The sequence below is a fragment of the Myotis lucifugus genome, unplaced genomic scaffold, assembly GCF_000147115.1.
Source record: "Myotis lucifugus unplaced genomic scaffold, Myoluc2.0 scaffold_409, whole genome shotgun sequence".
Classification (NCBI taxonomy): Eukaryota; Metazoa; Chordata; class Mammalia; order Chiroptera; family Vespertilionidae; genus Myotis; species Myotis lucifugus.
In genome coordinates this window covers 454,420-466,656 of record NW_005871457.1, presented here as the reverse complement: position 1 = coordinate 466,656, position 12,237 = coordinate 454,420, and the positions used below count along the sequence as shown (strand labels likewise).

General features: G+C 58.7%; 1 protein-coding gene across 1 annotated transcript; it reads right to left on the bottom strand.

Annotated features, from left to right (window-relative positions):
* Nucleotides 1-2,800: 2,800 nt before the first annotated feature.
* On the bottom strand, nucleotides 2,801-3,181 carry LOC111823152 (protein CEBPZOS-like). The gene has a single exon (XM_023743731.1). The coding sequence runs from the start codon at nucleotides 3,041-3,043 to the stop codon at nucleotides 2,801-2,803; it is 243 nt and encodes an 80-aa protein (XP_023599499.1). The 5' UTR covers nucleotides 3,044-3,181.
* Between the last annotated feature and the right edge of the window lie 9,056 nt (nucleotides 3,182-12,237).

Here is a 12,237-nt window from a genome sequence, read left to right as displayed (position 1 = left end):
AGCTGCACTCCCAGGGCTGACGTGGCCAGAGCTTCCCACCCAGGGCTTGAGGTGGCCAGAGCTGCACTTCCAGGGCTTGATGGGGCCAGAGCTGGACTCCAGGGCTGACGTGGCCAGGAGCTGGACTTCCAGGGCTTGACGTGGCCAGAGCTTGCACACCAGGGCTGACGGTGGCCAGAGCTTGCACTCCCAGGGCTGAAGTGGCCAGAGCTGGACACCAGGGCTGAACGTGGCCAGAGCTGCACTCCAGGGCTGACGTGGCCAGAGCTGCACTCCAGGGCTGACGTGGCCAGAGCTGCACACCAGGGCTGACGTGGCCAGAGCTGCACACCAGGGCTGACGTGGCCAGAGCTGCACACCAGGGCTGACGTGGCCAGAGCTGCACACCAGGGCTTCCACCCTCCCCCGCTTCAGAGACTGCCGACAGCGCATGTGGGCACCGAGGTCGGGGGAGTTCCTCTCTGGAGGTTGTCGCCACATGCTAGCCCTTGTGCGGACGGAGAGCCTGGATGCTCATCGCCCGAAGGGCGTGGGGAACATCAGGCAGATGCTCAGAGTCAGGTGACCGTTCAGTGAAGCGCCTCTCGGAAGTCACATTCAGGCCTCGAAAAATTCCCACTAAGTCGTTTTTCGAGAACAGTAAGCAGCCCTCAGTAACACGTAGACGCACACGGGGACATAAGGTGACAGGAGCAAGAACAAACAATAAAAGATAGGCTGACCCCCGAACACTTAATATAATGGAATGATAGGAAGCAAATGAGAAAACCGCTTATTGGGTTAAAAGAAATAACGTGCAAGTTTTAAAAGAACTTCAGGCAACAGAGAGCTATAAACAAAAAACTGTCCTGGAAGATTTTTGAAGAGAATCAGATCAATCTGTTTTTTTCATGTAGACATGAAAGATGCAATGACTGAAACTTCAAATCCAATAGGTGGGTTTAAGAAGAGATTCGATGTAGACAAAGAGAGAATACATGAACCGGAAGATGGGTCAGAGGAAATGACCCAAATGACAACCCAGATTGACAAAAAGGATTAACATTATGAGAAAGGGGTTCAGGGACAAGGAGAGAGTGAGAATGGGGTTTACATTTAGGTGGAGTTCTGGAAGGACTGGGAAGAGAGAAAGGGGCAGGCGTATTATTTGAAGAGATAACGTCTGGGAAATGTTCGGCACGGATGAAAAATGCCAAGCCATAGATTACACAGCCCAACAAAGGCCAAGGATGGGAAATAAGAAGTGACCAGGTCGTTCAGACTCTGAGGGCCCATCGCGGCCTCTCTCGCCCGATGACGTGTCCCAGGGGCTCTTGGCCAGTCCTGGGACGTGGCGCTCCTGTCGGGGGGTGAGCAAGGCCGGTGCAAGGACAATCGCTGTCTCTGCAAAGCCCGTCTCTCTCTCCTGGCCTCGTCTGCCCAGGGCCACGGTCAGAAGGGCAGCTGAGGTATCCGTCCATTCGATCCGCCTCCTGCCTGTTATTTACAGCACAAGAGAGATGGAGGGGATGATGGCAACCCCTTCCTCCAAGGCTATATTCACTGATTATGCAGAAGCCTGGCACCACCCCATTGCTCCTCCCAGCCCACTCTCCCACTTAGTCCCATGTCTCCTTTGGTGGTGCCACGCCCCTGGGATCGGCTAGCAAACCGGCGGGGACTCTGCCTAGCAAAACGACCCCTGGAGAAGGGTCCAGTCTGGTACGTCCTTGGACTTCCAAAGCTCAGGTTTGATGTCGTCCAGCGTCTCCCTTTGGGATGGAGAAACCGAGGCCCGAGCAGGGCAGGCCCCCAGGAGGAGTCTGTTCCTCACAGCAAGGCCGGCCTGACACCCCGTCCAGGGCACAGCTCGCCCGTTGGCGGCCCCCTTCCCCAAGAACAAGGAGACAGCCGGTGTCACGCCCGGGGATTTCAACAGCTGTTTGTGATGGCGTGTGCCAGGGTGTGTGAGAAAGAAGACTCCTCAAAGCCTCCGGGGGTGACAGAGGAATCCAGAGACAGACAGCCCAGCAAAGCACAACAGCCTCCGTTACGTAACCGCGACAGCAAGCGGTGAATCAGCGCAGCCGGAAGCGCTCAGGTGGGTCGGGAGGAAAAGTGAAAGGATCGCCCTGGTGAGTCACGGGCCCACCCTGCCGTGGAGTCTCCCCGACGCTGCACCTCCCGGTTGATTCAGAGTCTGGGCTTTGTCTTCCACATCCATGTTTCGCTCTTTCACAACGGAGCTTCGCAGGGGATGTCGGTGTCTCCAGGAGGCCGGGCCAGAGCCTCACGCTCTTCCTCTGGGCTGGTCTGAGGGGTGCGCTCGCTCTGCACTCACACCCAAGGGAAACAATAGCTCCAAAGGCAATAATAGTAACACTATTGAGGGCCTACTGTGCTCCCAAAAGGCACCCGGACTCCTGAGATTCGTTTTGCTGACTAATCCTCACAACAACTCTGTGAGCGAGGCATGATCCCACTTTGCAGATGGCAGAACTGAGGCTCAGAGGGTGAAACACGTGCTCGTGGTTAGAAAGGACAGAGGCAGGGTTCATTCCAGGCAAGCCCATCCTAAGGCCACCTCTCCTACCAGGTTACGAAGGCCTCTTCCAGAGGAGCACAAACAAAACTCTACTTACAACGTGAGAAACATACCTTCCATCGATGCCTACGGTTAGTCCAAATAACACATCCTCTGGCTTCAGGAGGATTTGCATTTTGCCTTAAATATTCCAAAATCCATCCGTGTCAACTTTCAAATTTTAACCTTGTCTGATACGAGGAAAGAGGGTATAAACCTTGATGCGTGGCCCCATTCTTACCTTTTGCTGTTCAACCATTTTTCTTGATCCTCCTTTCTGATTCCACGTATTGCAGAATGTTCAATGGATTTGTAATCATCTTCTGAGATGAAGGGAAATTTCTTGCTCATTCTTTGCTTGAAATCTTGGCTTGTGTTCATCTTATTAAACAAAACATATGCCCCCCAAATGCCCACACATTCAGCTACTAAAGCTCCTGTAAAGAGCTCCGTTGCCAGTGGCTCCCAGGTGCGGGCCATCCTGAGTTGCTTACAAGCGGCTGTGCCTGCCCAAGGGTTGGCAGAGCCCCGGCCCTCCTGGCGTTGGCCCCACACCTTCCTCTAGCCTCCTTACCCGCTTCCAGACCTGAGAGAAAGGCAGAGCCCGGGCAGTGGACGCGGTGGGGAAGAGGAGAGAGCTGAGGGCCAGGGCCCTCCTGGTCCGGGCTCCCAGTGGCTGTGCAGTGGGTGTGTTTCTCGTTTCCATAGACCAGAGGAGCTGGGTGGGTGAGGAACACCAAGCACGGCTCTTGGAAGACCCCTTTGTTCAGGGAGAGAAGGCTTAACCGTCTCTGTTACTCCTTTGGTTGACCAAAGGAGGTTCTATATATATATATTTTAAATATATTTTTATTGATTTTAGAGAGGGAGAAGGAGAGGGAGAAAGAGAAAGAGAAGCATCGATGATAAAGAGAACCATTGATGGGCTGCCTCCTGCACGCCCCACACTGGGGATCGAGCCTGCAACCCGGGCATGTGCCCTGACCAGGAATCGAACCGTGACCTCCTGGTTCCTAGGTTGATGCTCAACCACTGAGCCACACCAGCCGGGCTGGTTGATCATGTTTTTATTTAACCATCCATGATCATGTGGAAAGTTCTGGAAGGTAACCTTTTGTTCAGTACTGATGTGGCGCACTCTGGGGGAGGCTCCCGGCCATCCGCGGTGCTGGCCTCTACCGCGTAGTGGAAACTCACCCAGAATAATATTTTTCAAAGTTGCTGCCTTAGTGGGCGGGGTGGGGAGACTCGCCTCTTCCTCAGGAAGTTCCAGGGGAGCCCCATGAAAATGCAGTTTTGATGGCCTGCAGAGTAATCACTGTCTCTACGCACTGGCTCTACTGTGTACCCACGCCCCCAGCCACAGGCATTTTTAAGATTTAAGTTAGTCTACGCCGTAGCTGGTTTGGCTCAGTGGATAGAGCGTCGGCCTGTGAACTAAAGGGTCCCGGGTTCGATTCCGGTCAAGGGCACTTGCCCAGGTTGCGGACTCCATCCCCAGTAGGGGGTGTGCAGGAGGCAGCCAGTCAGTGATTCTCATCATTGATATTTCTATCTCTCTCTCCCTTCTTCTCTGAAATCAATAAAAATATAAACATTGATGAATGAATGAATCAATCTACTGCGCATGCATCTGTGCAATTGCCTGTGAGGCTCAGGGACTCGGGGAAGGGCCCAGCCTCGGCCGCAGTGGTAGACGCAGCGCTGGCCCGGTTTCCCCCCACGGCGGCCCCGGCGTGGCCTTGAAGGACTGTTGTCCAGCAGCGCCTCACGCAGTCAGGGCTTCCCTGGGCCCCGTCGTGAGGAGGCCTCAGCTGGCCTGGTGGGGTGCTGGGGAGGAGGAGGGGGTCTCTGTGTCCCTGGGCTGTGGTCACCCAGCTCTCCCCACCCCGCCGCCACGGCCAGTGCCCTCCCTCCTGGTGGGTCTTGGCTCCCCTCGGAGCTCTGATGGAGTCCAACTTCCCCCGTCTCATCCGTGCACTTAGGGAAATCAGCGCCAGCAATGACAAAGCCTTCAGGGGGAAACGGGACAACAGCCTCCCGGGCGGGGGATGAGCAAAGATTTCTTCAACACAACACAGGAAGTGCGAACCATCAGGGCAAAAGGAACACGCTGTCCTTCGTTAAAATGAAGAACCACCATTCGTCACAGGGCGCCGTGAAGGAGCAGAGGCCATGAAGAACCACCATTCGTCACAGGGCGCCGTGAAGGAGCAGAGGCCACGCAGAGAAGTTACCTGTATTCAGAATATACAATATATATATATATATATATATATATGTTTTTATTGACTTTTGAGAGAGGGGAAGGGAGAGGGATAGAGAGAGAAACAGCATTGATCGGCTGCCTCCCGCACACTCCCTACTGTGGATGGAGCTGGACATGTGCCCTGACCGGGAATTGAACCGTGACCTCTTGGTTCCCGGGCAGCCACTCAACCACTGAGCCACACCGGCCAGGCCACATCTTTTCATTTCTCATATGTAGGTTCCCACAGGGGACTTCCTGGGTTGTACAGTAAAATTATGTTAAACATTTTAAGAAATCCACAAACTGGTTTTTCTCAGAGGTGGCTGTACCATTTTACAAGTTTTTAAAAATTATTGTCGTTCTAATCAGTGCGAAGTGGTATCTCACTGTGAAGTCGTTTTAATTTGCATTTCCCACCCCGTCCCTTTTTTAAAACCTCTACACCCATAAGAAATGCTGCCCCGTGGTTTTATTCTCTGTGGCGTCCTTGTCTGGCTTGGGCGCCAGGTAATTCTGGCCGCGTCGAAGGAGCTGGTAAGCGTTCCCTCCGCTTCCCTTTCCTGGAAGCGCCTGCGAAGGCGCGAGGCGGGTGTTGCTCTTCTCTCATGTTCGGTGGACTCTCCGGGAAGCCGCCTGGGCCTGCACTGCTCTTTGCAGGACGTTTTAAAATTACGAATTCAGTTTCTTTCCAAGTCTATCAAGATGATTCTTTCCTCTTGAGTCGGTTTTTGTCATTTGGTGTTTCTAGAATTTGTTCTTTTTCATTTGACCTTTCCAGCTTCGTCCTTCCGTTCGTTCATTTATGCAGCAAATAGGGCGCCTACTATGTGCCAGGCATTTCCGGAGCCATGGGCGCAGCAGTGGTGGAAACAGGCCCCGCCTCAGGAGGCTGCTGTGCCGCCAGCCCGAGCCTGCCTCCCTCCCGCACCTGCTGGGCCCGCGCAGCTCCCTCCTGTGCGGTTCTCCCCCTTACCGCCGGCTGGCCCACTGGACAGGACGAGGCTTTTAGAGCCGCCTCTTTAAGAGAAGTCCCCCGAACTCCGCGGGGCAGGCCATGTCCTCGGCTGGCCCTTGGTCACCAGTCAGGGTCATCGGATTTCAGAGTGTTCGGCGTGGCCAGCTCCCACGATGCCTGGGTCTCCTGACCCAGGGCTGCTTTGATCCGTCCCCTCCCCGTATCCCCTCCTTAGCATCTGAGGGTGCCCAGCACGAGGGGTGCAGTGGGAGGTCACAATGGGCCACCAGAGCGGGTGCTCCTCAGGGCCAGCTCCTTCCCCATCCCACAGCGACGGAGAATCGAGGGACCGACCTGAAATGGCCACACCTCAGGAAGCCACGCTGGCCAAGGAGGGAGGTCAGACGGGCCAGGCCGACCCGGACTCCGGCCACCCACGTCTGTCTGAGCTAGAGATTCACGCGAACCACAGATGAGGTCAGCGCGGGGTGAACCCGAGTGTCCCCGGGGCCAACGCTCCCATGTTACAGAGCAGCAAACGGAGGCCAATCGGCTGAGCGTGGGGCCCGGGTTTCGAGCCAGGGAACCCTTTCTGCTCAGCTGTCATCGAGGCCGAGGCATGGTGATCCCCCTCGGTCCCCGGGCCCCCAGGTGCCTTCCTCGGCTGGCGCCCCCCTGGTCGCGTTCCTCAAGGCGCGCTGGTGGGTCTGGGCTCTCTGAAGGTGCGGGGCTGGGGCCTCCGTCTCCCACCGCCTCAGCTCGGCCGGCGTGAACCGTGTCCGCGACCCGCTGAGCTGGGCTCCCGGAAGGAAAACCCTCACCCTGGGGCTGACTGTGGACTGAGGGCCTCTCGCTCCCAGGAATTTTTGTTTTTAATACGTTTTTATTGATTTCAGAGAGGAAGGGAGAGGGAGGGAGAGATAGAACCATCCATGGTGACAGAGAATCACTGGTCAGCTGCCTGAGATTCAGTGGAGAGAAGGCTTAAACGTCTCTGTTACTCCTTTGGTTGTATATATATATATATTTTAACATATTAAAAAAAATGCACACCTCCTACTGGAGATGGAGCCTGCCCTGACCGGGAATCGAACCCGGACCTCCTGGTTCATAGGTTGACGCTCATCACTGGGCCACGTCGACCGGGTGCGTCTCAGGAATGTTTATCTCCTGTTCACAAAGGGAAGGAGAGCCAAAGCCACGAGGACTTGCCTAAGGGACCAACAGTTTCAGGATCTCCAGCGTGCGGCCAAGACAGAAGCAGACCCAGGGCTCGGACTGCGGACTGTGGCCACCGTGTCCACCGCTTCTGAACCTGGTTTGTGTTGCTCAGCGACGACAGTCCTGGGAGGGGGCCATGACGCTTCCATTTGGCAGACGAGGAAACGGAGGGGAGCACCTATCCTGCCCGGGTCACCCCACCAGTAAGGACGGGGACAGATGGAGCCTGCTCCTGCCTCCCCTGACCCCCCCCCCCCCGCCTCCGTCCAGGTCCCTCTGGCGAGTGAGCAGGGGGCGGCGGTTGCACTTTACAGGCGGGGAAACTGAGGCCCAGAGGGAGGACTGACTTGCCCCAAGAGGGTCACACCACTGGCCAAAGGCTCCGCCCAGCCCGAGAGCCCCAGCCCAGCGGTTTTCCCAGACCCCCTGGCTGACACCCATGACGGAGGCCACCCCGGGGTCAACCGCTCGGCGTGGGAACCCGACCTCTGGGCGGGAGGGACCTTCCCAGGCGCTGGCACAGAACTCGGCCATTCGGTACTTTCGGCTTTTTGCAAATCCTGAAATATCGCCTTGTAATTGCTTAATTCTCCGCGTTCGTTCGTTTTACTTAGGCTAGCCCGGGGCTCTCCAGCCGGGCGTATTAGAGAACTTTCTGCTTTTTAATAATAATACTTCGCATTTACAAAGTGCGTTTCATGTTCAAAGTGCTCTGCAGGTTCACTAATTAATCAGAACGCCAACTGCCGCCCGGGCAGGTTTGACCAAGTCCTCGGGCTCCTAATTGTGAGGGTGTAATTCTTCCCGCTGCCCGACCCCCGGCTCCCTCCCGGGGCCCCCAGTTCTGTCCGCAGATGAGACTCTGGACCCTGGTCCTGGCTCGGCCCCTGGGTGCTGGGCCCTGCCCAGGGCTGGGGACACAGAGGTGCCACCTCCGGGATCCCGTGCAGGTGGCCCCGGTGCCGGGGTGGACACGTGGGGCCGAGGAGCAGGGACTGGGGCACAAGGACACGGGGACGGGGCTCCTGGAGGGGCTGTCAGGGGTGGAGAGGAGAGCCCCAGGCAGGAAGGGCACCCTGGGCAGAGGGAACAGCCTGTGCAAAGAGGTGGCGTGAGAAGCAGGAGCTCGGGGTTGAAAGCGGGAGGAGCAGATGCGCGGAAGCCGGGCCAGGCTGCAGCGGGGGCCCTCGGAGGGCCTGCGATCGGCACAGACCACGGCTCCTGGGGGAGACTATTCGCCAGCAGCTATGGGCTGAGTGAGGGCAGGAGGGAAATGGAGAGGCCGGAGCTGGGCAGACGGAGAGGGCACAGACCCAGCCGGCAGGGACCTCAGGGGCCATTAACCAGACTCAGCCCACGGTGACCGGGAGTGAGGGGCACGCGAGGCATTGGAGGGACAGCCCGAGTCCCCCATCACTGTGGGAAGGGCCCGGAGGGTGGTGCCTTCCTTCAGACTTCCCCCCAGAAGCCGAGTGAGACGTGCCTGAAGCAGTGAATGGCCCTGTGCATCTGGGGCTGGCAGGGGCAGGAGGGGTCAGGAGAGAAGGCCAGGGCAGGGCTAGACTTGGCAGTCGCTGGATGCAGGTGCCATTGGGGGCATCAGTGAGGGGGGAGAGCAGGGCTGAGGAAGGGGGCTGGCGTCGTAGACAGCTGCGATGAGGTAGGCAGAATGGGGCCAGGTCAGAACAAGGTCAGAGCAAGGTCATGGCAAGGTCAGCTGGACAGGACGGTGAATTCCAGGGCAGCGCTGGTGTGGCAAGGCCAGAATGCGGCCTGCAGGGGCTGCTGCGTGGGCCTCCAGGTTTCTGGGAGCCGATGTCGGAAGGACAGGCGGCTGGCGAGGGCCGGCTGGCTGTGCAGAGGAGTGTGGCGGGAAGGCGGGTGTGGCCGCGGCCGATGGAGGGAAGAGTGAAAGGAGGTTTCAGAAACAGAGAGAAGCTCATGCGGGAGAAGAGGGAAGAGCCTGGTGGGAGGGGTGCCGCAGAGCCGGGGGTCTGTCTCCCACGTGCTGGGTGCGGAGGGCGCACTCGGGTGGTGCCGGCAGCGGGGAGAGTCTGATCTGTGGACGCTGGTTTTCTGGGTGGAGGAGGCGGCGAGGGCTTCCATGGGGCTGAAGGACCCGGCCCACCCGGCATCACAGGCTGTGGCCCAGGCCGGGCCTGCCCACCTCCTTCCGAGGAGCCGGGAGGAGCCAGGCCCCGGGATGGTTCCACCACCTGGAGGCGTGTCCACACCTCGGGGCCCACTGTGCCCATCGAGGGCCCCGGTGTAATTCCCACCTCCTCTTGGGGATCCTAAGGGACCAGCAGGGGCTCCCTGACCCCCCCCCCCACCCCTGAGGCTCCCACAGGGATGGGGCTCAGCTGTTTGCTCAGGCTCCATTCCTACTGGACCCACCAGGGGCTCAGGGAAGAGGGCTCCCCCCCACCCCTCGATCCGTCCTCTGAGCTGAGGCAGCATCAGGGCTCCGGTGGCTCACCCTCATCCCCAGCTCCAAGGCCTAAAGCTCCGAGTCTGTGGGCCGCCAGGGTGCAGGGTGTCACCTCCCACTGCCCCCTGGCTCCCTGCACCCGTGGCTGGATGCACCCCGGCCTGAAGCCGGTTGGGGGGGTGGGGCAGAGAGAAAGGTGCCCGGGAGCAGGGGCAGCGGCAGGGCCGGGCCCTAGTCTGTCTGATTGTCGCAGAGACAAGGCCCGCTGTCTCCTGGGGCTGGGCCGCTGCCAGGTCTGTGGCGACGGGAGCCGTTGCTGCCCCGAGGGACGGGGAGCACGTGGTTCCTGTCTCCACTCGGGGTTCTGACTAAGGGGGCGTCAGCGCCCCGGCCCCGCAGAGCCCCAGGGCTGGGAAGGAGAGGAAAGTTCACGGAACAGCGCGTCGGTCACAGGCCCGGCCTATCATCATAATTACCTTTTATTGAGCCCTGTGCCCGACACTCCCCGCAGCCCTTCCCATGAATTATCTCGCTGACGGTTCGCCGTAGCCCGAGGAGAGAGGTACCACTAGGCTGGTCCTCACTCTGCAGGGGGGGAAACTGAGGCAGGCTGCAGTCAGTGCTGTCCGAGGCCCCGGGGCCGGGGCTGCAGCCGGTGCCCAGTGTCGTCCATGGGAGGGCGGGACACCCAGGGGGCGGGGTGTCTCCTGACCGGTCAGGGCTTCCTCGTGGCCAAAGGAGCACCTGAGACCAGAAGTCAGTGCTCAATCTTTTCCTTTTTTTTTTTTTGCCGCCAAACAGTGTCAGACGTGCCTTTACTTTCCACACACTCACTGCCTGAACCCACAAAGGGAAGCACCCCGATCCGAAGATTCCGGGGCCTAACAAGTGACTCCCCTCCTTGACAGCTGATGCCTCATTGCACTGAAGCTCCGACCAGGAGGGGTCCTGCCCCCGGGTTCGAGCCGATAGCAACGGGTAGAGCCCTGGTTAAAGGTACCGCTGCTTCCTCGAGCCCCCCGTCTTTTTAACCACAAACTCTTACTCCGTGGAACTCTTACGTGGGATCCCCGAGATAGAAAGCAGATAAGAAAGGGCTGCTTCCCACCCGGCCGGCGTGGCTCAGTGGTTGAGCGTTGACCTATGAGCCAGGAGGTCACGGTTCGATTCCCGGTCAGGGCACAGGCCTGGGCTGCGGGCTTGATCCCCAGTGTGGGGCGTGCAGGAGGCAGCCGGTCCATGATTCCCTGTCATCATGATGTTTCTGTCTCTCTCTCCCTCTCCCTTCCTCTCTGAAATCAATGAAAATATATTTTGAAAAAGAAGAAGAAAACGGTCCTGCGAAGGCCCTTCTTCCCGCACAGACGCCCTGCTTCAGGGTCTGCCTTGAACTTCTTTCCCGTTCACACCGTCCTGGCGTCCAGCTGGGCCCAGGCTAAGGCGCAGGCGGCTGCCCCTGGCGGCTGCCCCGGGCCCGGGGGCCTGGCCGTCTTGGCGTGAGAGCTGCACACCCCGTCGCCCACAGTGGACGCGTAACAGCGTGGACAGCAGGAACGTCCGTCGGTCGCCCTGCCACCGGAGCTGCCGCAGCCTGTTCCATCACAGCCAGCACCCCGGCCGCCTGTCACTCACCTGAGCGCGTTGGACCACGCCCTGGCCCGGCCAGACCCGTGAGACATCATGACTGTGACTCCCCCGGCTCCCCGAGCAGCCGGCGGGCCTCGTCTTGCCTCGGCAGCTGGGCTCCTGTGCGCCCCGAGATCATTACGGGGAGTGTGTGGCGTGAGCAGCCCCGCTGTCTCCGGGTGAGGCGGCTCTGAGGGCTTGCTCAGGGCTCCCCAGGCCCGGGGCTCCCTCCCAGGGACCGGCCACCAGCGGCCAAGGCACAGCTCCGATGGCCGTGGGCTGAAGTCGTGCCGATGGGCTGTGTGGGGGTGGGTGTGAGTGTGGGTGCTGTGACTGTGAGCACCACCCCGCTTCCCTGAGCCTCAGGGTCACAGCTGTGACACGGGGAGAATAATGGGTCTACGCTGCGGAGTTTAGGTTCAGGGAGATAAGGCTTCTGAAGCCCTGAGCGCAGGTGCTCGGCCCCGAGGGGACGTCCTCACGCAGTGCCCGCCCGCACAGCTCCCAGAGCCTGGAGCGTCTTGCCGCTCGCTGTCGCTCACACAGCCAAATGCAGATGCTCTTCTCGGAGAGACACGTGCGGAGAAGAGAGGAGCACAGCGTGATCTTTGCATTATATTTTTAAAAATCAAGTTGGCCCAGCCAGCGTGGCTCAGTGGTTGAGCATCTACCTATGAACCAGGAGGTCAGGGTTCGATTCCCTGTCAGGGCACACGCCCGGGTTGTGGGCTCCATCCCTAGTGTGGGGCGTGCAGGAGGCAGCCGATCCATGATTCTCTCTCATCATTGATGTTTCTCTCTCTCTCTCTCTCTCTCTCTCTCTCTCTCCCTTCCTCTCTGAAATTAATAAAAATATATATATTTTTAAAAATCAAGTTGGGACAACTGGTGCTGAGGAGTGAGAACCGGAAAAGGCCGAACACGGATAAGTGTGAAAGCGAGGTGGTGGGCACGTGGGGTGCGGATGCTCTGTGTGTACCTTGTATGTTTGAAACGTTCACAATGGAACAGCTGAATGGAAACCATGGCCAGGCCACCCGGGAGTTGATTCAAGGCGCACACGGACTGAAACGGGGTGCATTTAATACCAGCCTTTCCTGAGGGCTGACTCCACGGCAGGCTGGGACCCGGTGTGAGGACAGGACGGGCCCCGCCTCGGGCCGCTGGGTTCATAGCAGAGACGCAGACAG